The 26328-nt window shown below is 31.5% G+C and overlaps 1 protein-coding gene across 1 annotated transcript in view; it reads right to left on the reverse strand.

Annotated features, from left to right (window-relative positions):
* LOC143227571 (muscle-specific protein 300 kDa-like) overlaps positions 1-26328 on the reverse strand; it is a 314242-nt gene that overhangs the window by 31100 nt on the left and 256814 nt on the right. The window contains 1 exon segment of the mRNA XM_076459000.1: positions 4220-4399. Coding sequence (XP_076315115.1) covers positions 4220-4399 — 180 coding nt within the window.

Raw genomic sequence — 26328 nt, forward strand, 5'->3', positions numbered from 1 at the left:
ACCCTGATGTCCGAATAACTTACATATATTAATCTAAGATATTAACCCTGACGTCCGAATAACTTACAAAAATTAATCTAGGATATTAACCCTGATGTCCGAATAACTTACATACATCAATCTAAGATATTAACCCTGACGTCCGAATAACTTACAAAAATTAATCTAGGATATTAACCGTGATGTCAGAATAACTTACAAAAATTAATCTAGGATATTAACCCTGATGTCCGAATAACTTACATACATCAATCTAAGATATTAACCCTGACGTCCGAATAACTTACAAAAATTAATCCGAATAACTTACATACATCAATCTAAGATATTAACCCTGATGTCCGAATAACTTACATACATCAATCTAAGATATTAACCCTGATGTCCGAATAACTTACATATATTAATCTAAGATATTAACCCTGACGTCCGAATAACTTACATACATCAATCTAAGATATTAATCCTGACGTCCGAATAACTTACATACATTAATCTAAGATATTAACCCTGATGTCCGAATAACTTACATACATTAATCTAAGATATTAACCCTGATGTCCGAATAACTTACATACATTAATCTAAGATATTAACCCTGACGTCCGAATAACTTACAAAAATTAATCTAGGATATTAACCCTGATGTCCGAATAACTTACATACATCAATCTAAGATATTAACCCTGACGTCCGAATAACTTACAAAAATTAATCTAGGATATTAACCGTGATGTCCGAATAACTTATATACATCAATCTAAGATATTAACCCTGAAGCCCGAATAACTTTAGTAAGGAATAACATGTATAGTAATTTTATGATATTATGAGAAACGTCAGAATTACAGTATCAGGTTAACATAACATTTAGGACCAACTTAGCTTCAGAAACAATAATAATTATACTTACTGCATTATTGATTTTACATAATAATAATTCATTAAACTATGTACAAACATAGAATCACGTGCCACATTATATATTTTATTGCACATTTTAAAATTTTATTATGAAGCAAAGTTTACGAACAAATATTGATAGAAAAATACTGTATTAAAATTTCCCATTACAATTTATAAAACATTCACTAGACGGCAAAGTAAACAACATAGAAAGTACTCGATATGAATGTGCTTTACTCAAAATAAATAATATGCCAAAGACCAAGTGAAACAATAAGAACGAATGAAAGTGTTTATTAAGCAAGTTAACAGAATCGTCAACTGGCACTCAGTCACCAACAGTGGAACTAAAAATACAAAATTTCTTTACATGCTGAGAAACGACACACGTGTATTTAAATTCTTTCATTAACGAACGCTATTGGTTGACATTTTCACCGGAACTAAAATAGAAGTCAGTTTCTTAACTGCCCCATCCATAATAACAGAAGTGAGGGACTACATTATCACTGTGACTTTGTAAATGTCTTATCACCCATAGTAGAAGATCTCAGATTAAACTAACTAACTTGTCCTATCACTACAGAAGCTGCTAAGCTGTCCCCCATCAAACACCACAAGAAGCTAAAATACTGAACAAATAAAATTAATATTACTAAAATACTTCCGGATTGTTTGTATCAGCTGAAAAAACTACATAAACTATACCTCAAAAATACTACATAAACAGCTGTGTAACCATAAAATAAATACAGTCGTCTACAACTGGTGAATAACATAAACCGTTACATAGGTGTTATAAATACAGATGTCTTTAGCTGACGAATAACATAAACCGTCACATAGGTGTTATAAATACACATGTCTACAGCTGACAAATAACATAAACCGTTACATAGGTGTTATAAATACAGTCGTCTACAGCTGGTGAATAACATAAACCGTTACATAGGTGTTATAAATACAGTGAATAACATAAACCGTTACGTCTACAGCTGGTGAATAACATAAACCGTTACACAGGTGTTATAAATACAGTCGTCTACAGCTGGTGAATAACATAAACCGTTACATAGGTGTTATAAATACAGATGTCTTTAGCTGACGAATAACATAAACCGTCACATAGGTGTTATAAATACACACGTCTACAGCTGACGAATAACATAAACCGTTGCATAGCTGTTATAAATACATAGCTGACGAATGTTATAAATACACATGTCTACAGCTGACGAATAACATAAACCGTTGCATAGGTGTTATAAATACAGTCGTCTACAGCTGGTGAATAACATAAACCGTTACATAGGTGTTATAAATACAGTCGTCTACAGCTGGTGAATAACATAAACCGTTACATAGGTGTTATAAATACAGTCGTCTACAGCTGGTGAATAACATAAACCGTTACATAGGTGTTATAAATACAGTCGTCTACAGCTGGTGAATAACATAAACCGTTACATAGGTGTTATAAATACAGATGTCTTTAGCTGACGAATAACATAAACCGTCACATAGGTGTTATAAATACAGTCGTCTACAGCTGGTGAATAACATAAACCGTTACATAGGTGTTATAAATACAGTCGTCTACAGCTGGTGAATAACATAAACCGTTACAGTCGTCTAGGTGTTATAAATACAGTCGTCTACAGCTGGTGAATAACATAAACCATAAACCATTGCATTACATAGGTGTTATAAATACAGTCGTCTACAGCTGTCTAAACCGTTAGCTGATTAATACAGTCGTCTACAGAATAACATAAACCGTCACATAGGTGTTATAAATACAGTCGTCTACAGCTGGTGAATAACATAAACCGTTACATAGGTGTTATAAATACAGTCGTCTACAGCTGGTGAATAACATAAACCGTTACATAGGTGTTATAAATACAGTCGTCTACAGCTGGTGAATAACATAAACCGTTACATAGGTGTTATAAATAATTCACATCTAGTTTATATTCAAACACAGTATCAGTCCATTTGTGTTGCATCAACGAATGTACAAGTTCAGTAATAACAGAACAGTTTCATTTTGTTTTATAATTACTAAGAGCATAGCTACCTAATGTAATATCTGTACTCGGGTATCTAAACTCGAATGTTAGCGTTATGAACCTCCACACTAATCACGGAGTAAAGAGGAAGATCATAAATGTATGTTTAAATACCACGCACGTATGCAGGGGGGTGGAGTTAGACTGAACCCCATATAGTTTGATAAAAATTATATTTATATCGTGATAGCGTAGCTGCTTAAGGTATTTAACCTCTTATACATAGTTTACGCTCTTTTGATAAAGCGATTCTTTATTGTTCCAATAGTCACATGACCATTGTAACATTAACATGTTAATTGTGATTCGTACAAAATGCGTTGGCTTTTAATCACACAAATGAGAACTGAACTCCCTTTTTAAGAATTCTGCTTACAGGCCTTAACATATAGATATATATCATAACCTTTAACTGCTTATCATAACACTACATACAGTAACGACAGTTTCTGGATGTTACATAACTAGAACGAACAAGATATAAAAACGATTAAGTTTTCTGTTTGACGTGACTACATCTATCAGAAAATAAAACAACCCAAGTTTTCTAGGTAACGTGACTAAATGTATCACGAGATAAAACAAACAATGTTTTCTATTTAACGTGACTAGATGTATCACGAGATAAAACAACCAATGTTTTCTTCTTAACGTGACTAAAACTATCACGAGATAAAACAACCAATGTTTTCTTCTTAACGTGACTAAAACTATCACGAGATAAAACAACCAATGTTTTCTTCTTAACGTGACTAAAACTATCACGAGATAAAACAACCCAAGTTTTCTTCTTAACGTGACTAAAACTATCACGAGATAAAACAACCAATGTTTTCTTCTTAACGTGACTAGATGTATCACGAGATAAAACAACCCAAGTTTTCTAGGTAACGTGACTAAAACTATCACGAGATAAAACAACCCAAGTTTTCTAGGTAACGTGACTAAAACTATCACGAGATAAAACAACCCAAGTTTTCTAGGTAACGTGACTAAAACTATCACGAGATAAAACAACCCAAGTTTTCTTCTTAACGTGACTAGATGTATCAGAAGACAAAATGAACCACAGATTTCTAGGTAACGTGATTAGAACTATTACGATGCTGAAACAACCAATGTTTTCAGGAGAATATCCTTAGAACTTTCATGAAACAGTAGGTAACTTAACTTACGGTTTTCGTGTTTCGATGTACAGTACATCAGTCCTGATTTCACGTCAAATCTAAAGAAATACTTACTTTTCATGCCGGTCCTGAAGTCCACGGACTTCCTTTCTTATGGTTTCTGCTCCACTCTCGGACGTGGAACTCAAGTACGCAAGGATCCCGGCAGAAAGCGAGGCTACGTCAGCTACTTGAGGTCTGAGGCCACGAGCTTCGCTGAGGAGAGCCTGCAACACAACATAGAACAAGTGCTCACTATATTTAGCAGTGAGTCACATAACAAGTTAACACGTGCAACCGATCAACGTTCCACTTCCCACATATTTTAAAACTGAACGTTTTATACCCTAATGTTTTTGACTTTATGATACTTGGACCTTCAAAAGAGTTTTTAAACTTCAACTGTTTAAAACTGCATTTAACATAAGGCTTAAAACATACAAAAGAATCACAATTAGAGGTAAGGGCAGAAATAAAAGTACCGTCAAAACCATCCAATAATAACAGTAACTGAAGATAGCAAGAAATATTCAATAACAAAAATATTAACAAGGATAACAATAGCTCAAGATAAAAACCAAGATTTAAAAAACACAAACAAAACCATGAAAGAACAACACTAAATGACAGACTGAATGTCATAACAGAGTCCACTACTTACACAAACACTATAACCGTCTCTGGTAACATACTACTTGACAGACTGACTGTCATAACAGAGTCCACTACTTACACAAACACTATAACCGTCTCTGGTAACATACTACATGTCAGACTGAATGTCATAACAGAGTCCACTACTTACACAAACACTATAACCGTCTCTGGTAACATACTACATGTCAGACTGAATGTCATAACAGAGTCCACTGCTTACACAAACACTATAACCGTCTCTGGTAACATACTACATGACAGACTGACTGTCATAACAGAGTCCACTGCTTACACAAACGTTAGAACCTTTCCTAGTAACATACTAAACGACAGACTGACTGTCATAACAGAGTCCACTACTTACACAAACATTAGAACCTTCTCTGGTAATATACTACATGACAGACTGACTGTCATAACAGAGTCCACTACTTACACAAACGTTAGAACCTTTCCTAGTAACATACTAAACGACAGACTGACTGTCATAACAGAGTCCACTACTTACACAAACATTAGAACCTTCTCTGGTAATATACTACATGACAGACTGACTGTCATAACAGAGTCCACTACTTACACAAACACTATAACCTTCTCTGGTAATATACTACATGACAGACTGACTGTCATAACAGACTCCACTACTTACACAAACGTTAGAACCTTCCCTGGTAACAAACTAAACAACACACTGAATGTCATAACCGAGTCCACCAGTTATACATACACTATATATGTTATGTTTTAAATAAAAAGACACACACAACTAATTACATGCTGCTAAATAACAACACAGAGAGGGCTGACCATAGTGATACATACATAAACATAACTGTACCAAACAGCGAGCATTCATTCTGATAAGACTTAACATTATCACACACCTACCGCTGTGCAACTTTTACCATATTACAAATCTCCAACGAGCAAAATATTTCAATTTTTCAGTTTAAAATGACAAACTAAAACAAAAAAACGTAATTAACAAACGGTTTTATATCTTTAAAGTAATATATAAACAACGAGTTGTGTTCATACAAACTAACATATGGTGTTATGTTGATATAAATTGTAACATATAAAGTACTGTGTTGATACAAACTGTAACGTATAAAGTGTTGTGTTCATACAAACTGTAACATATGGTGTTATGTTGATATAAATTGTAACATATAAAGTACTGTGTTGATACAAACTGTAACGTATAAAGCATTGAGTTGCTATAAACTGTAACATATAAAGTGTTCTGTTCATATAAACTCTAATGTATAACTTATTGTGTTGATATAAATTGTAACATGTAAAGTGTTATGTTGTTACTACGTGTAACTGTCAAACAAAGCCATATTATCATGTTTTAAAAATGTTTTGAATTGACCATCAATGTTTATTTTGGAATTCCACGCAAAGTTACACATGGGCTATCTGCGCTAGCCGTTCCTAATTTAGCAGTGTAAGACTAGAGAGAAGGCAGGTAGTCATCACCACCCACCGCTAACTCTTGGGCTACTCTTTTACCAACAAATAGTGGGATTGACTGTAAAATTATAACGTCCCCACGGCTGAAAGGGCGAGCTTGGTGAACGACGTTTGTTCATATATTCACTGTAACTAAGGTGGTAATAATATAACAATGTACAATCAGACCAACACTTGGTGAACAAAGTCTGTTCATATATTCACTGTAACTAAGGTGGTGATAATATAACAGTATACAATCAGACCAACAATTGGTGAACAAAGTCTGTTCATATATTCACTGTAACTAAGGTGGTGATAATATAACAGTATACAATCAGACCAACAATTGGTGAACAAAGTCTGCTCATATATTCACTGTAACTAAGGTGGTGATAATATAACAATATACAATCACACCAACACTTGGTGAACAAAGTCTGTTTATATATTCACTGTAACTAAGGTGGTGATAATATAACATAAAACAATCAGACCAACATTTGGTGAACAAAGTCTGTTCATATATTCACTGTAACTAAGGTGGTTTTAATCTGCTCATGATGTGGTCTCCGAGTAACCTAAAACTCGTACAAAATAACCAGTTTAGCAGGTCTCGAGAGTGTGCCACATCTAGACTTCTAAGTGTTACGTATGTCTTTAACACATGTACAACTGAAATACACGACTAGTTGAGGCTGTCTGTCTCGTATTTATTCAGGAAAATAATTTAAGAAACGTATTCAAAAGTCATTAGGTTAAAGGTTTGAGCAATAACTTATGTTTGATCATAAAACTTGGCTTTGGAAAATGCTAATTACTGCGTTACTTAATAGGATAGTATAAAAAGATAAGTATGTTTATATTCTGTTTAGTATTTAGGAAATGTCTAATACAACACCACAAGGCCGCATATCTCTATATGATAAATGTAAAAATCAGTTGTTGAATGATATCTATAGGGTGTTTAATCCTTTCTACTTCACCGTACAGCAGTAACTTAAATCAAAATTTTAAAACCCCACAGATATGATAAGAGGCCTAATGAATATTTTTGTTGCTGATCCAAGCAGTGCAGATGAGCCTTGAATAGGCGAAACAGTAGTAAACAAAAAATACATTAGGTGGCAGTGTCACAAATTGTGTTTTTAATTTTGCCTCTACTAAAAAAATAAAACAAAATTTAGTTTATACGTTTATACTGTTGTAAGCTAGATTTTCAGTTGTAATTTGTCAGCTTACTGTATGGCGTTGCTGGTTGTAATAAAGACGTGATGATCCAATATTTACAAAATTTCTATAATAAAGACAGTGATGTAAATACATGTAAGCTGCTAACTCGTTCACTTTCTATAATAAAGACACTGATGTAAATACATGTGAGCTGCTAACTCGTTCACTTTCTATAATAAAGACACTGATGTAAATACATGTGAGCTGCTAACTCGTTCACTTTCTACAATAAAGACTGATGTAAATACATGTGAGCTGCTAACTCATTCACTTTCTATAATAAAGACAGTGATGTAAATACATGTGAGCTGCTAATTCGTTCACTTTCTATAATAAAGACTGATGTAAATACATGTGAGCTGTTAACTCGTTCACTTTCTATAATAAAGAAAGTGATGTAAATACATGTGAGCTGTTAACTAGTTCACTTTCTATAATAAAGACTGATGTAAATACATGTGAGCTGCTAACTCGTTCACTTTCTATAATAAAGACACTGATCTAAATACATGTGAGCTGCTAACTCGTTCACTTTCTATAATAAAAACAGTGATGTAAATACATGTGAGCTGTTAACTCGTTCACTTTCTATAATAAAGACAGTGATGTAAATACATGTGAGCTGCTAACTCGTTCACTTTCTATAATAATGACAGTGATGTAAATACATGTAAGCTGCTAACTCGTTCACTTTCTATAATAAAGACAGTGATGTAAATACATGTCAGCTGCTAACTCGTTCACTTTCTATAATAAAGACAGTGATGTAAATACATGTGAGCTGCTAACTCATTCACTTTCTATAAAAAAGACAGTGATGTAAATACATGTGAGCTGTTAACTCGTTCACTTTCTATAATAAAGACAGTGATATAAATACATGTGAGCTGTTAACTCGTTCACTTTCTATAATAAAGACAGTGATGTAAATACATGTGAGCTGCTAACTCGTTCACTTTCTATAATAAAGACAGTGATGTAAATACATGTGAGCTGTTAATTCGTTCACTTTCTATAATAAAGACAGTGATGTAAATACATGTGAGCTGTTAACTCGTTCACTTTCAATAATAAAGACAGTGATGTAAATACATGTGAGCTGCTAACTCGTTCACTTTCTATAATAAAGACAGTGATGTAAATACATGTGAGCTGTTAACTAGTTCACTTTCTATAATAAAGACTGATGTAAATACATGTGAGCTGCTAACTCGTTCACTTTCTATAATAAAGACACTGATCTAAATACATGTGAGCTGCTAACTCGTTCACTTTCTATAATAAAGACAGTGATGTAAATACATGTGAGCTGTTAATTCGTTCACTTTCTATAATAAAGACAGTGATGTAAATACATGTGAGCTGCTAACTCATTCACTTTCTATAAAAAAGACAGTGATGTAAATACATGTGAGCTGTTAACTCGTTCACTTTCTATAATAAAGACAGTGATATAAATACATGTGAGCTGTTAACTCGTTCACTTTCTATAATAAAGACAGTGATGTAAATACATGTGAGCTGCTAACTCGTTCACTTTCTATAATAAAGACAGTGATGTAAATACATGTGAGCTGTTAATTCGTTCACTTTCTATAATAAAGACAGTGATGTAAATACATGTGAGCTGTTAACTCGTTCACTTTCTATAATAAAGACAGTGATGTAAATACATGTGAGCTGCTAACTCGTTCACTTTCTATAATAAAGACAGTGATGTAAATACATGTGAGCTGCTAACTCGTTCACTTTCTATAATAAAGACAGTGATGTAAATACATGTGAGCTGTTAACTAGTTCACTTTCTATAATAAAGACTGATGTAAATACATGTGAGCTGCTAACTCGTTCACTTTCTATAATAAAGACACTGATCTAAATACATGTGAGCTGCTAACTCGTTCACTTTCTATAATAAAAACAGTGATGTAAATACATGTGAGCTGTTAATTCGTTCACTTTCTATAATAAAGCCAGTGATGTAAATACATGTGAGCTGTTAACTCGTTCACTTTCTATAATAAAGCCAGTGATGTAAATACATGTGAGCTGTTAACTCGTTCACTTTCTATAATAAAGACAGTGATGTAAATACATGTGAGCTGTTAACTCGTTCACTTTCAATAATAAAGACAGTGATGTAAATACATGTGAGCTGCTAACTCGTTCTCTTTCTATAATAAAGACAGTGATGTAAATACATGTGAGCTGTTAACTAGTTCACTTTCTATAATAAAGACTGATGTAAATACATGTGAGCTGCTAACTCGTTCACTTTCTATAATAAAGACACTGATGTAAATACATGTGAGCTGCTATCTCGTTCACTTTCTATAATAAAAACAGTGATGTAAATACATGTGAGCTGTTAACTCGTTCACTTTCTATAATAAAGACAGTGATGTAAATACATGTGAGCTGTTAACTCGTTCACTTTCTATAATAAAGACACTGATCTAAATACATGTGAGCTGCTATCTCGTTCACTTTCTATAATAAAGACAGTGATGTAAATACATGTGAGCTGTTAACTCGTTCACTTTCTATAATAAAGACAGTGATGTAAATACATGTGAGCTGTTAACTCGTTCACTTTCTATAATAAAGACAGTGATGTAAATACATGTGAGCTGCTAATTCGTTCACTTTCTATAATAAAGACAGTGATGTAAATACATGTGAGCTGTTAACTCGTTCACTTTCTATAATAAAGACAGTGATGTAAATACATGTGAGCTGCTAACTCGTTCACTTTCTATAATAAAGACAGTGATGTGAATACATGGGAGCTGCTAACTCGTTCACTTTCTATAATAAAGACAGTGATGTAAATACATGTGAGCTGCTAACTCGTTCACTTTCTATAACAAAGACAGTGATGTAAATACATGTGAGCTGTTAACTCGTTCACTTTCAGTAATAAAGACAGTGATGTAAATACATGTGAGCTGTTAACTCGTTCACTTTCAGTAATAAAGACAGTGATGTAAATACATGTGAGCTGCTAACTCGTTCACTTTCTATAATAAAGACTGATGTAAATACATGTCAGCTGCTAACGCGTTCACTTTCTATAATAAAGACACTGATGTAAATACATGTGAGCTGCTAATTCGTTCACTTTCTATAATAAAGACTGATGTAAATACATGTGAGCTGCTAACTCGTTCACTTTCTATAATAAAGACACTGATCTAAATACATGTGAGCTGCTAACTCGTTCACTTTCTATAATAAAGACACTGATCTAAATACATGTGAGCTGCTATCTCGTTCACTTTCTATAATAAAAACAGTGATGTAAATACATGTGAGCTGTTAACTCGTTCACTTTCTATAATAAAGACAGTGATGTAAATACATGTGAGCTGTTAACTCGTTCACTTTCTATAATAAAGACAGTGATGTAAATACATGTGAGCTGTTAACTCGTTCACTTTCTATAATAAAGACAGTGATATAAATACATGTGAGCTGTTAACTCGTTCACTTTCTATAATAAAGACAGTGATGTAAATACATATCAGCTGCTAACGCGTTCACTTTCTATAATAAAGACAGTGATGTAAATACATGTGAGCTGCTAATTCGTTCACTTTCTATAATAAAGACAGTGATGTAAATACATGTGAGCTGTTAACTCGTTCACTTTCTATAATAAAGACAGTGATGTAAATACATGTGAGCTGCTAACTGGTTCACTTTCTATAATAAAGACAGTGATGTAAATACATGTGAGCTGCTAACTCGTTCACTTTCTATAATAAAGACACTGATGTAAATACATGGGAGCTGCTAACTCGTTCACTTTCTATAATAAAGACACTGATGTAAATACATGTGATCTGCTAACTCGTTCACTTTCTATAATAAAGACACTGATGTAAATACGTGTGATCTGCTAACTCGTTCACTTTCTACAATAAAGACACTGATGTAAATACATGTGATCTGCTAACTCGTTAACTTTCTATAATAAATACATCTAGATTTACTATATAAAGAACCTGTACAAGCAATTCATACAACTAGATACAAAGAAGCGTCAGGGTTGATTAAAAAAAAGTTTAACACATACATATAACTACTTAACATTATTTACCACAGACACCTGATCACTACTACACACCTACTATTACAGAATATGAATAAATGTGTTACTAAAATCAAGAACGTGATAAAAAGAAGCATTTCACATGTGATAACAAACTACAATTTTAAACCGTGTTTTGATGTCACCTAAACCTTCTCCTTATGAACGTTTTAAACCGTGTTCTGATGTCACCTAAACCTTCTCTTTATGTCTGTTTTAAACCGTGTTCTGATGTCACTTAAACCTTCTCCTTATGACTGTTTTAAACCGTCTTCTGATGTCACCTAATCCTTCTCCTTATGACTGTTTTAAACCGTGTTCTAATGTCACTTAAACCTTCTCCTTATGACTGTTTTAAACAGTGTTCTGATGTCACTTAAACCTTCTCCTTATGAACGTTTTAATCCGTGTTCTGATGTCACCTAATCCTTCTCCTTATGACTGTTTTAAACCGTGTTTTGATGTCACCTAAACCTTCTCCTTATGACTGTTTTAAACCGTGTTTTGATGTCACCTAAACCTTCTCCTTATGAACGTTTTACTCCGTGTTCTGATGTCACCTAAAACCTCTCCTTATGACTGTTTTAAACCGTGTTTTGATGTCACCTAATCCTTCTCCTTATGACTGTTTTAAACCGTGTTCTAATGTCACCTGAACCTTCTCCTTATGACTGTTTTAATCCGTGTTCTGATGTCACCTAAACCTTCTCCTTATGACTGTTTTAAACCGTGTTCTGATGTCACCTGAACCTTCTCCTTATGACTGTTTTAAACAGTGCTCTGATGTCACCTGAACCTTCTTCCTATAACAGTCTACATTTGTACTAATTTTCTTTAACAGGAACTCACTTTTTAAAATATAAATGTACGACACAGCTTGACTGGGTAATTAAGAATACTTTACCATAAATGTACAGACGTTTCTATAAGTTTATGCCATTCACAAATACAAACAGTTTACAAAAGACAAATGAATATATATACACAGTACGTGACAGAGAGGTCACTTTGACCGAGACTGTTTTATAGTCGACTATAGGTATTAATACCCAAAGATGTTGATCAGATCGGTCGCTAAACGACAGTTCTCTGGATAGTGTTAAATACTAGCCCAAAAGACAAGTTTAATTACATGAGGCGACCTCCAACTGATACAGTAACCAGGAAGAAGAAACCCAAAACATCAGACTTATATGATAGGTAACCAGAACAAAACGTAGTTTGTGAATTACACAGAAACTATATCTTAAGGAACGTTTTCAAATAATTTTTAGCAAAACCATTAATGTAGTTAACCAAACCCTTGACTGAAGACAAACAAGAAATACACCAATCAATAACTCAATATTACACTAGACTTTACCACAAACATTAGTTCAAAAACAATCAACACTTGGAAAAAACTGGCTATTAAACATAAAATTGAAATTAGTCCCAAAACCTGGCCCTAAACTAAAGTTATTGTGAAATAAAAACTACATAACATCACACAATATACCAACGTCGTATTTATAATAACATTAAGCAATACCCATAGCAACAAGACACCTATACTCGGATGTGAAGCAATCTCCGGTCACGTGACTTCCTTGCTCCATACTGTGTGTATATATATTAATGTATCTTTGTAAACTACCTGTACCTGAAGATGACATAATGATTCTACAATAAAGGCTCACTGTGTGAATGTATTTATAACTACCATGAGGAAATATGAAACTTTTAACGTACACTTAGGAGATTTTGAGTGTGGGCACCTGGGTATCATATTTTAGACTTGACTAAAAATTTTTGGTTAATTTGTTTTGCCCTACAGCCCTTAAGCCTTATAATTTTGCTTCCTGAAAGTCTATAGAAAAATAAAATTCTGTTGTTTCAATTCTCACTGAATGAATGAACAATGTATAAAGGTAGTTTTTTTTCAACACAAACAGGATAATAAAAATACAAATCTGATAATTGAAACAAGTTGAACTAGGTTTGGGAAACAGCAACCAACAAAGACAAGAGAAACATAAATCACAAAATATTCGAGAATGAATATAAATCAAATAAAAACAAAGAAAAAACGAATCTGAAAAGCTAAAGTAAAACTGTTTTCTTTTAAAAAAGAATTGAACTAAGTTCGGGAAATAACAACAGACAAATTAGTTAAAGAATTTGTGCAACAGGGTAGCTACAGAAGTAATTAAAATAACGGAGATGCTTGACTGGTACTCTGAGGCCTCTATGAACCACGAGGGGACCTTAGAATCTCGCAGCATTGGTATTTTAAGTTTGTTTATAATAAAGTTTCGTTATTACCCTGTCGTCTACAAACTTTTATTTCCATGTATTTTGTTTTACTGTAAAAACACGAGACTAACACGTGGTTGCACACCTCTCGTCGTACAACGAACAACGTAGTTCATTGTGGCTCTTTAAAATATACACATTATATGTGCAATTTTCTCTGAAGATACCATAACATATATTTACATACACCACGGATGTTGGTATGGTAAAGTTTCTACAGAATACCAAAACAACATTACACATATGTCACTGACCACCGTACGTTGTAGCACTAATATTCTGCAGAGTTTATGTTTACTTCTGGTTACTTTCATTTATTTGCTCTACCTACCACGGATATCAAATCAAATTACTTACACACCATGTTTTTTGCTGTTAAAAGACCTCTATATGTAGACAGATAGAGTCTCTGGATTCTACTTTTTTTTCTACTAAATTATCAACATGCTGTGTTATTTATATTAAAGAATCTCTGGAAGTGATACAAGTAATTACATTTATCATGAGGCATTATGTTAGGCCTACTATTCTTTTTAACACTAAATTCCAGTCTCTTTTTACGGATTTTCAGAAATTAGAAAAGTAAATAATAATATTATTTTAACCACACTATAATTCTAAACAAACAAAATCCATTGTTGACGACGCGTTTCGCTGAAGCAGGGCTCTTCAGGCAGACGACGGTAAAACAAAAAGAACAGTTACCGAAACACTACTCATGCAACACAGCAACTGTGTCATGTGTAAACCTTTTATATGAAAGTGAAGAATGAGAACCTTTTGGGCTGATAAGAGCGAACAACGTTTCGACCTTCTATGTAAAGTGTTTTCAAAACGAACTGTTTTGCATATAAATTTCTCAAGTGAGAGTGAAGAATGATTAAAATGACATTTGTCATAAAACATTACCAGCAACATAGATTACAATACTATTTACCACAATCACCTCAAGTACAGTACACTACACGAATCTGTAGTCATAACAATGAAAAACAAATAACAGATGTAAAAGTGACGTATGGTATATTAAGAAAATGTTTACTTATAAAATTACCACTGTTTTTCACGTGGGAAAAGATAACATTCAACACCGCATCCATAAATAGGTGTTGTTTTTAATTTACTAATAACTCAATAGATGGCGCCATAATTTTTCTCAATCACCATTTTCAACACTAAAATTTTGTTTTACTTCAACATAACAGATGGCACTACTATATTTATTATTTCGTTCACACAGCCACGCTTGTTTGTTTGTTTGGAAATTTCGCACAAAGCTACTCGAGGGCTATCTGTGCTAGCCGTCCCTAATTTAGCAGTGTAAGACTAGAGGGAAGGCAGCTAGTCATCACCACCCACCGCCAACTCTTGGGCTACTCTTTACCAACGAATAGTGGGATTGACCATCACATTATACACCCCCACGGCTGGGAGGGCGAGCATGTTTAGCGCGACGCGGGCGCGAACCCGCGACCCTCGGATTACGAGTCGCACGCCTTACGCGCTAGGCCATGCCGGGCCGGCACAGCCACGCCATTGCTCCATTGTAATAAGATTTTTATTGTCATAACGGTTTGTTTTCCATATATACGTCTCTGTCGACGACCTAGATTTAATCTCCAAATAATTGTACTGTCGCTACTTCCAATAGCGGCGCCAAGGGAGGGCTCGGGGAGCCTAAGCCCCTTCCCCCCAAATAAACCGAGCTACCTTCAGCCCCCCCCCAAATATTGTTACCTTCATATATTCATAAAATACGGAAAATACAATCGTCGTTCTTGCTTAACAATTAATATCAAAGAGACATAGATCTGTAGAACTCAACGTCTTCATTAAGATGGAAGTATGTGTCATGTGTTCCATAGCAACGTACTGAATGTACTGAAACTCATGCGCTGTATTGCCGCTCCCTGTATAATGCCATTCTATCTTGAGCTTTGACGAAGATTAGACAACCACGTTGATTTCAAGTTACAACAGATCATCAGGGATTTTACTTGATAAACCAAAAGTTTCACAGGTATTTACCCATTAATTTCACTTATCTATCATTCAAAAGTAAACATAGCATGCATGTATAAGTGTATTGTGTATAGGTCAAAACTATGAAGCATTTAGCCAGTGTTGTATCCTCTGCGAGATCATTTTGCATTGTGTATCAGCCATCCAAAATTGTACTGATGATTGTGGCATACACCTAAAATTGTGACTTACAATCCAATTAATGTTATACTTATGAATAGATAATAACCTTATATGTTAACTGACCAAATAATATTTCTAAACAATTCTAAAATGAATTTTGAAGTTGTCATTGAGCTATTTAAAAGTGTCTAATTTAATGTAATGTAGTAGTTACATTATTGTAACAAGTGCTTGTCACACTTATGATAATAAGAACAATATCACAGTTTGGCCTGTATGAATAATGTGAAGAAACCAGCCTTTCTGTGAAGGTTAACTGCAATGTAAACATTTTGTTTTGGTACTGCTATGACCATTCAATATCCAGGCTGCGAGTTTGCTTTGTTTGAGCACGCGATTCCCGCCTCGAACGCCTTAAGCGTATGATCACCGAGCCGCTGACCATGGTGTACGCTCTGTGTACGGCTAACGATCGGCTCAGCCTGATCGAGATCCAGATGCCAGCTGCACGCCACACACCCTCCGGTCACTCCCATTAGCTGCCCGCAGTTTTACAACATGCCCTATCAAAGCTGTGTTTGTGTTCCGTAATTAGCCCTGTAATTTTACATTATCACTACCCTCTAATTAAGTACTTGTGCTACATGGTTAAAGATAAACACTTTCTCTAACAGTGTTTCACGGATATGTTCTGGATTTTCATGTGCTATTAATATAATTTGATGATTTCAATGCCGCAGAGCAGTTGTTCGTAATGTTGAACTATGTTTAGTTGTTATTTGCTCCTTATTTATGAAATGACCCAATAGTATGTATTTTATATCTTTTTTCCTTAGATTTCGATGTTTAAAAAGAATATCCTTTGTAAGCCCTAATGCCAATATAAGGAAATTCCCATTCGTTTCATATAAACTAACACAACTTGGAAGTAAGAAATGGTACTAGCAGTCAGCCGGCTTGGGGGTCACTTTGACGTTCGCATGCTCTGTATAAAAGAAAGTTGTGTTCCTGAAAATGGCCGTTTATTCAGTCATAGGTTATCCAGATAGAGTAAATTTTAAATCAATTCGCCAGCCGCCAGTGTACTCCGTCCACGGGCCAAGGTCTGGCTCACTTCACTTATGCTGCTCTCGTCCAGTTCTCCCGTCTTTCCTCTCACTCACAAATACCCCACTCCACCTTAAAAATATCAAAATAAAAGTAAAGGAAAAAACCCCATGGAAATTTTAACAATTTCTCACGTGAGGGGACGAAGAGGAACTACAACGTTCCTGAACACCCCAGTTGGAGAAAGAATTCTTCAGATTTCTCTCTCTCTAAACTAAACCCCTGCCACGTTAGTTTGCGTTTGCGTTTACACAGCTCTCACTATCTCTGGTACTCAGCCTCACACTGGAACACACACTCAGTTTGGATTAATAAAAGGAAATCAAAATCAGCGACTCATTTTCAAACAAGGACACCAACACACAAAACAAGAGTCAGACATCACCAACTAAAACATAAACCGGTCATACTACACATAGGGTTGATTATGCAACACTACCTGCTACCCAAGAAGAGGGAGCGAGTAGATGGACCTACAAACACATGTGGTGCAAGTGAGGAGGACAGTGGTGATCATGATGGTGAGAATGCAGGCACGACTAGTGCGGGACCCAGCCGCAAGAGGGCACCACACACACCAAGGGTGAAAAACTACCACCAGGACCCAAGGACCTGAGCCAGCTTCTCGATAGTGGTCCTACCTGTCCAAACTTGAAGAGATACTCAGCCACAAAATACCGCGGTCAGTCAAGGTCATTCAACAAGAACTGGCGTGATCAGCACTTGTGGTTGGAGTACTCTGTGACCCAAAATGCTGCATTCTGCTTCGTATGTCGTCTTTTCAGTCATACACACTTCAGTAAACCTGAGAAGTCCTTCACCCATGAAGACTTCCGAAACTGTAAGAAGGCGACCACATCACTGAAGTCCCATGATAACTCTGCAGGACACAAGTTTGCCATGCAAGCTTGGGCAGAGTTTAAATTGCAGAAATCAAAGGGTGCAAGGATCCAACATGCTCTCAATGCAAGCCATGCTAAAACTGTGGAGGAAAACCGACATTACATAAGAGCCGTGACAGATGCACTGCTCTACACAGCCTGCCAGAATGAAGCCCAGAGAGGTCACAGGGAAGGTAGTCAGTCAGATAACAAGGGCAATTTCCTGGAACTTCTTGACATGATTTCCAGATATGATGAGATCGTGAAGAAGAAGCTGAGTGGTCCTGCCAATGCCAAGTACACGTAACATGAAGCTGAGTGGTCCTGGCAATGCCAAGTACACGTAACATGAAGCTGAGTGGTCCTGGCAATGTCAAGTACACGTAACACGATATCCAAAATGAACTGCTTGACATCATAGCTGGAATGATCAGGAAGGATATCAGCAAAGTGGTCATGGAAGCTGAGCATTTTGTTCTAATGGTGCATGAAACAAAGGATGTGAGCAAACAAGAACAGCTGTCCATTGTGGTAAGGTACCTCCACCAACAGAGCCTTGACAAGGAGTTCCTGGACTTCACAGCTGCTGAGGGTCTGGATGCAGATTCATTGCTCAAGAAAATCATGAAGACTCTGGCTAAATGTGGTATTGACCATAATGCCTGCATTGGCCAGTGCTATGATGGAGCTGCAGTCATGTCAGGGCACATCAGTGGTATACAGGAGAGAGGTGTCTCAGGCTGAGTATGTCCACTGCTATGCACACAGACTCTACCTTGTGTAAGTTGATTGTGTGCACAACATCCAGTCTGCAGCAGAGTTTTTTGTGACAATTCAGAAGCTGTACAAATTCTTCTCTACATTGGTTGTACATGAAGAATTTCTGAAAGTACAGAAGGAGTTTGAACCCGTGAACCAGCACAGAGTTGAAACGACTGTCAGACACAAGACGGGCCTGCCAACATGCTGCTTGTTTGGCTGTGAAAAGAACCCTCCCTGCCATTGTGACAACCCTAAAGCATCTTGTGGAGGAGGACAATGTCCACAGAGCCACTGAATCAAAGGGCCCGTGCATCCTCCTATATCAGCAGTTCATAACCAGTCTAGTGGCCATAGAGAAACTATTGCTCATGACAAAACAGCTATCAGACCACCTCCAGTCACCTGACCTGTAGCTGGTCTCTGCAGAGGACCTAGTACAATCTGTCATCTCTGGTCTCTCAGAAATGAGAACTGAAGCAGCATGGAAAGACTTAGAAGAGTCTGCTGAGGATATATGTAAGAAAGCAGGAATACGCACTGAGACGGTGCATCAAGGTGGACAGCGATTTGCCCCCAGACACCTGGACAAATTCCTAATCACATCTAGTACTGACCAAAGAGATGAACCAACACCAGATGCCAGGAGACACACCTTCTATGCCATCATAGACAGGATGCTCAATGAGCTGAATAGAAGATTCTCCTCTGATGCCTGCAGTGTTCTGATGGATGCAACTACATTGAACCCCAAACACTCCACATTTCTGGACAAACAAGCACTCTTAGGAATGGCAGCAAACTATGGTGTGGCAGAGGATGACCTTGCAGTGGAGGTCCACCAGTTGAACTGGCTAATTGCCAGGAAGAAAGACAAGGAGCAGGAAGTATCCACACCACTAGAGCTTGCAACTATGCTGGAGCCATACAAGGATGCCTTCATGGATCTCCACAAACTTGTATGCATTGCTGTGACCCTGTCTGTCACTTCAGCTGCCTGTGAGAGAACATTATTATAAAATATATTACCTGTACTAAATATACTTTATAAAAATTCCACTAGGGCTTCAAACTCATCTAATAATTATTATAAAATATATTACCTGTACTAAATATACTTTATAAAATATTGACTATAAACATAACATGATAAAAGATAGTTACCCTGATAGTGACCTTACTTTTCCTCAGAGTGTATTATAAACATATATTACCTGTACTAAATATACTTTATAAAAACACTTTTCTTCAAACTCAATCTAAGCTAATCTTGATTAAAAATTATAAAATATATTTATAAAAACTGTTTTCAAATATAATTATTATAAAATTATTAATCACCTGTGACTTCTTTTAAAACAAAAATAACACACTTTTCAAACTAATTTAATTATTATAAAATATATTACCTGTACTAAATATACTTTATAAAAAGCACTACTTCTTCAAACTCATCTAATAATTATTATAAAATATATTACCTGTACTAAATATACTTTATAAAAAATACTCTTCTTCTAAACTCATCTACAATACTGATAAAATATATTACCTGTACTAAATATACTTTATAAAAACTATTCTTCTTCTTCATCTAAAATCATCTAATAATTATACTATATAAAATATATTACCTGTACTAAATATACTTTATAAAAAAACACTCCTTCTTCAAACTCATTAATAATTATTATAAAATATATTACCTGTACTAAATATACTTTATAAAAACACTCTTCTTCAAACTATCTAATAATTATTATAAAATATATTACCTGTACTAAATATACTTTATAAAAAACACTACTTCTTCAAACTCATCTAATAATTATTATAAAATATATTACCTGTACTAAATATACTTTATAAAAACACTACTTCTTCAAACTCATCTAATAATTATTATAAAATATATTACCTGTACTAAATATACTTTATAAAAACACTACTTCTTCAAACTCATCTAATAATTATTATAAAATATATTACCTGTACTAAATATACTTTATAAAAACACTACTTCTTCAAACTCATCTAATAATTATTATAAAATATATTACCTGTACTAAATATACTTTATAAAAACACTACTTCTTCAAACTCATCTAATAATTATTATAAAATATATTACCTGTACTAAATATACTTTATAAAAACACTACTTCTTCAAACTCATCTAATAATTATTATAAAATATATTACCTGTACTAAATATACTTTATAAAAACACTACTTCTTCAAACTCATCTAATAATTATTATAAAATATATTACCTGTACTAAATATACTTTATAAAAACACTACTTCTTCAAACTCATCTAATAATTATTATAAAATATATTACCTGTACTAAATATACTTTATAAAAACACTACTTCTTCAAACTCATCTAATAATTATTATAAAATATATTACCTGTACTAAATATACTTTATAAAAACACTACTTCTTCAAACTCATCTAATAATTATTATAAAATATATTACCTGTACTAAATATACTTTATAAAAACACTACTTCTTCAAACTCATCTAATAATTATTATAAAATATATTACCTGTACTAAATATACTTTATAAAAACACTACTTCTTCAAACTCATCTAATAATTATTATAAAATATATTACCTGTACTAAATATACTTTATAAAAAACACTACTTCTTCAAACTCATCTAATAATTATTATAAAATATATTACCTGTACTAAATATACTTTATAAAAAACACTACTTCTTCAAACTCATCTAATAATTATTATAAAATATATTACCTGTACTAAATATACTTTATAAAAACACTACTTCTTCAAACTCATCTAATAATTATTATAAAATATATTACCTGTACTAAATATACTTTATAAAAAACACTACTTCTTCAAACTCATCTAATAATTATTATAAAATATATTACCTGTACTAAATATACTTTATAAAAACACTACTTCTTCAAACTCACCTAATAATATATTATAAAATATATTACCTGTACTAAATATACTTTATAAAAACACTACTTCTTCAAACTCATCTAATAATTATTATAAAATATATTACCTGTACTAAATATACTTTATAAAAACACTACTTCTTCAAACTCATCTAATAATTATTATAAAATATATTACCTGTATACTTTATAAAAACACTACTTCTTCAAACTCATCTAATAATTATTATAAAATATATTACCTGTACTAAATATACTTTATAAAAACACTACTTCTTCAAACTCATCTAATAATTATTATAAAATATATTACCTGTACTAAATATACTTTATAAAAACACTACTTCTTCAAACTCATCTAATAATTATTATAAAATATATTACCTGTACTAAATATACTTTATAAAAACACTACTTCTTCAAACTCATCTAATAATTATTATAAAATATATTACCTGTACTAAATATACTTTATAAAAACACTACTTCTTCAAACTCACCTAATAATATATTATAAAATATATTACCTGTACTAAATATACTTTATAAAAACACTACTTCTTCAAACTCATCTAATAATTATTATAAAATATATTACCTGTACTAAATATACTTTATAAAAAACACTACTTCTTCAAACTCATCTAATAATTATTATAAAATATATTACCTGTACTAAATATACTTTATAAAAACACTACTTCTTCAAACTCATCTAATAATTATTATAAAATATATTACCTGTACTAAATATACTTTATAAAAACACTACTTCTTCAAACTCATCTAATAATTATTATAAAATATATTACCTGTACTAAATATACTTTATAAAAAACACTACTTCTTCAAACTCATCTAATAATTATTATAAAATATATTACCTGTACTAAATATACTTTATAAAAACACTACTTCTTCAAACTCATCTAATAATTATTATAAAATATATTACCTGTACTAAATATACTTTATAAAAACACTTTATAAAAACTTCTTCAAACTCATCTAATAATTATTATAAAATATATTACCTGTACTAAATATACTTTATAAAAACACTACTTCTTCAAACTCATCTAATAATTATTATAAAATATATTACCTGTACTAAATATACTTTATAAAAACACTACTTCTTCAAACTCATCTAATAATTATTATAAAATATATTACCTGTACTAAATATACTTTATAAAAACACTACTTCTTCAAACTCATCTAATAATTATTATAAAATATATTACCTGTACTAAATATACTTTATAAAAACACTAAACTTCTTCAAACTCATCTAATAATTATTATAAAATATATTACCTGTACTAAATATACTTTATAAAAACACTCCTTCTTCAAACTCATCTAATAATTATTATAAAATATATTACCTGTACTAAATATACTTTATAAAAACACTACTTCTTCAAACTCATCTAATAATTATTATAAAATATATTACCTGTACTAAATATACTTTATAAAAACACTACTTCTTCAAACTCATCTAATAATTATTATAAAATATATTACCTGTACTAAATATACTTTATAAAAACACTTCTTCTTCAAACTCATCTAATAATTATTATAAAATATATTACCTGTACTAAATATACTTTATAAAAACACTACTTCTTCAAACTCATCTAATAATTATTATAAAATATATTACCTGTACTAAATATACTTTATAAAAACACTACTTCTTCAAACTCCTCTAATAATTATTATAAAATATATTACCTGTACTAAATATACTTTATAAAAAACACTACTTCTTCAAACTCATCTAATAATTATTATAAAATATATTACCTGTACTAAATATACTTTATAAAAACACTACTTCTTCAAACTCATCTAATAATTATTATAAAATATATTACCTGTACTAAATATACTTTATAAAAACACTACTTCTTCAAACTCATCTAATAATTATTATAAAATATATTACCTGTACTAAATATACTTTATAAAAAACACTACTTCTTCAAACTCATCTAATAATTATTATAAAATATATTACCTGTACTAAATATACTTTATAAAAAACTACACTACTTCTTCAAACTCACCTAATAATATATTATAAAATATATTACCTGTACTAAATATACTTTATAAAAACACTACTTCTTCAAACTCACCTAATAATTATTATAAAATATATTACCTGTACTAAATATACTTTATAAAAACACTACTTCTTCAAACTCATCTAATAATTATTATAAAATATATTACCTGTACTAAATATACTTTATAAAAACACTACTTCTTCAAACTCATCTAATAATTATTATAAAATATATTACCTGTACTAAATATACTTTATAAAAACACTACTTCTTCAAACTCATCTAATAATTATTATAAAATATATTACCTGTACTAAATATACTTTATAAAAACACTACTTCTTCAAACTCATCTAATAATTATTATAAAATATATTACCTGTACTAAATATACTTTATAAAAACACTACCTTCTTCAAACTCATCTAATAATTATTATAAAATATATTACCTGTACTAAATATACTTTATAAAAACACTACTTCTTCAAACTCATCTAATAATTATTATAAAATATATTACCTGTACTAAATATACTTTATAAAAACACTACTTCTTCAAACTCATCTAATAATTATTATAAAATATATTACCTGTACTAAATATACTTTATAAAAACACTACTTCTTCAAACTCATCTAATAATTATTATAAAATATATTACCTGTACTAAATATACTTTATAAAAAACACTACTTCTTCAAACTCATCTAATAATTATTATAAAATATATTACCTGTACTAAATATACTTTATAAAAACACTACTTCTTCAAACTCATCTAATAATTATTATAAAATATATTACCTGTACTAAATATACTTTATAAAAACACTACTTCTTCAAACTCATCTAATAATTATTATAAAATATATTACCTGTACTAAATATACTTTATAAAAACACTACTTCTTCAAACTCATCTAATAATTATTATAAAATATATTACCTGTACTAAATATACTTTATAAAAACACTACTTCTTCAAACTCATCTAATAATTATTATAAAATATATTACCTGTACTAAATATACTTTATAAAAACACTCCTTCTTCAAACTCATCTAATAATTATTATAAAATATATTACCTGTACTAAATATACTTTATAAAAACACTACTTCTTCAAACTCATCTAATAATTATTATAAAATATATTACCTGTACTAAATATACTTTATAAAAACACACTACTTCTTCAAACTCATCTAATAATTATTATAAAATATATTACCTGTACTAAATATACTTTATAAAAACACTACTTCTTCAAACTCATCTAATAATTATTATAAAATATATTACCTGTACTAAATATACTTTATAAAAAACACTACTTCTTCTTCAAACTCATCTAATAATTATTATAAAATATATTACCTGTACTAAATATACTTTATAAAAACACTACTTCTTCAAACTCATCTAATAATTATTATAAAATATATTACCTGTACTAAATATACTTTATAAAAAACACTACTTCTTCAAACTCATCTAATAATTATTATAAAATATATTACCTGTACTAAATATACTTTATAAAAACACTACTTCTTCAAACTCATCTAATAATTATTATAAAATATATTACCTGTACTAAATATACTTTATAAAAACACTACTTCTTCAAACTCATCTAATAATTATTATAAAATATATTACCTGTACTAAATATACTTTATAAAAACACTACTTCTTCAAACTCATCTAATAATTATTATAAAATATATTACCTGTACTAAATATACTTTATAAAAACACTACTTCTTCAAACTCATCTAATAATTATTATAAAATATATTACCTGTACTAAATATACTTTATAAAAACACTACTTCTTCAAACTCATCTAATAATTATTATAAAATATATTACCTGTACTAAATATACTTTATAAAAAACACTCACTTCTTCAAACTCATCTAATAATTATTATAAAATATATTACCTGTACTAAATATACTTTATAAAAACACTTTCTTCAAACTCATCTAATAATTATTATAAAATATATTACCTGTACTAAATATACTTTATAAAAACACTACTTCTTCAAACTCATCTAATAATTATTATAAAATATATTACCTGTACTAAATATACTTTATAAAAACACTACTTCTTCAAACTCATCTAATAATTATTATAAAATATATTACCTGTACTAAATATACTTTATAAAAACACTACTTCTTCAAACTCACCTAATAATTATTATAAAATATATTACCTGTACTAAATATACTTTATAAAAACACTCCTTCAAACTCATCTAATAATTATTATAAAATATATTACCTGTACTAAATATACTTTATAAAAAACACTACTTCTTCAAACTCATCTAATAATTATTATAAAATATATTACCTGTACTAAATATACTTTATAAAAAACACTCCTTCTTCAAACTCATCTAATAATTATTATAAAATATATTACCTGTACTAAATATACTTTATAAAAACACTACTTCTTCAAACTCATCTAATAATTATTATAAAATATATTACC

Source organism: Tachypleus tridentatus, chromosome 9 (genome assembly GCF_004210375.1).
Source record: "Tachypleus tridentatus isolate NWPU-2018 chromosome 9, ASM421037v1, whole genome shotgun sequence".
NCBI classification, from domain to species: Eukaryota; Metazoa; Arthropoda; class Merostomata; order Xiphosura; family Limulidae; genus Tachypleus; species Tachypleus tridentatus.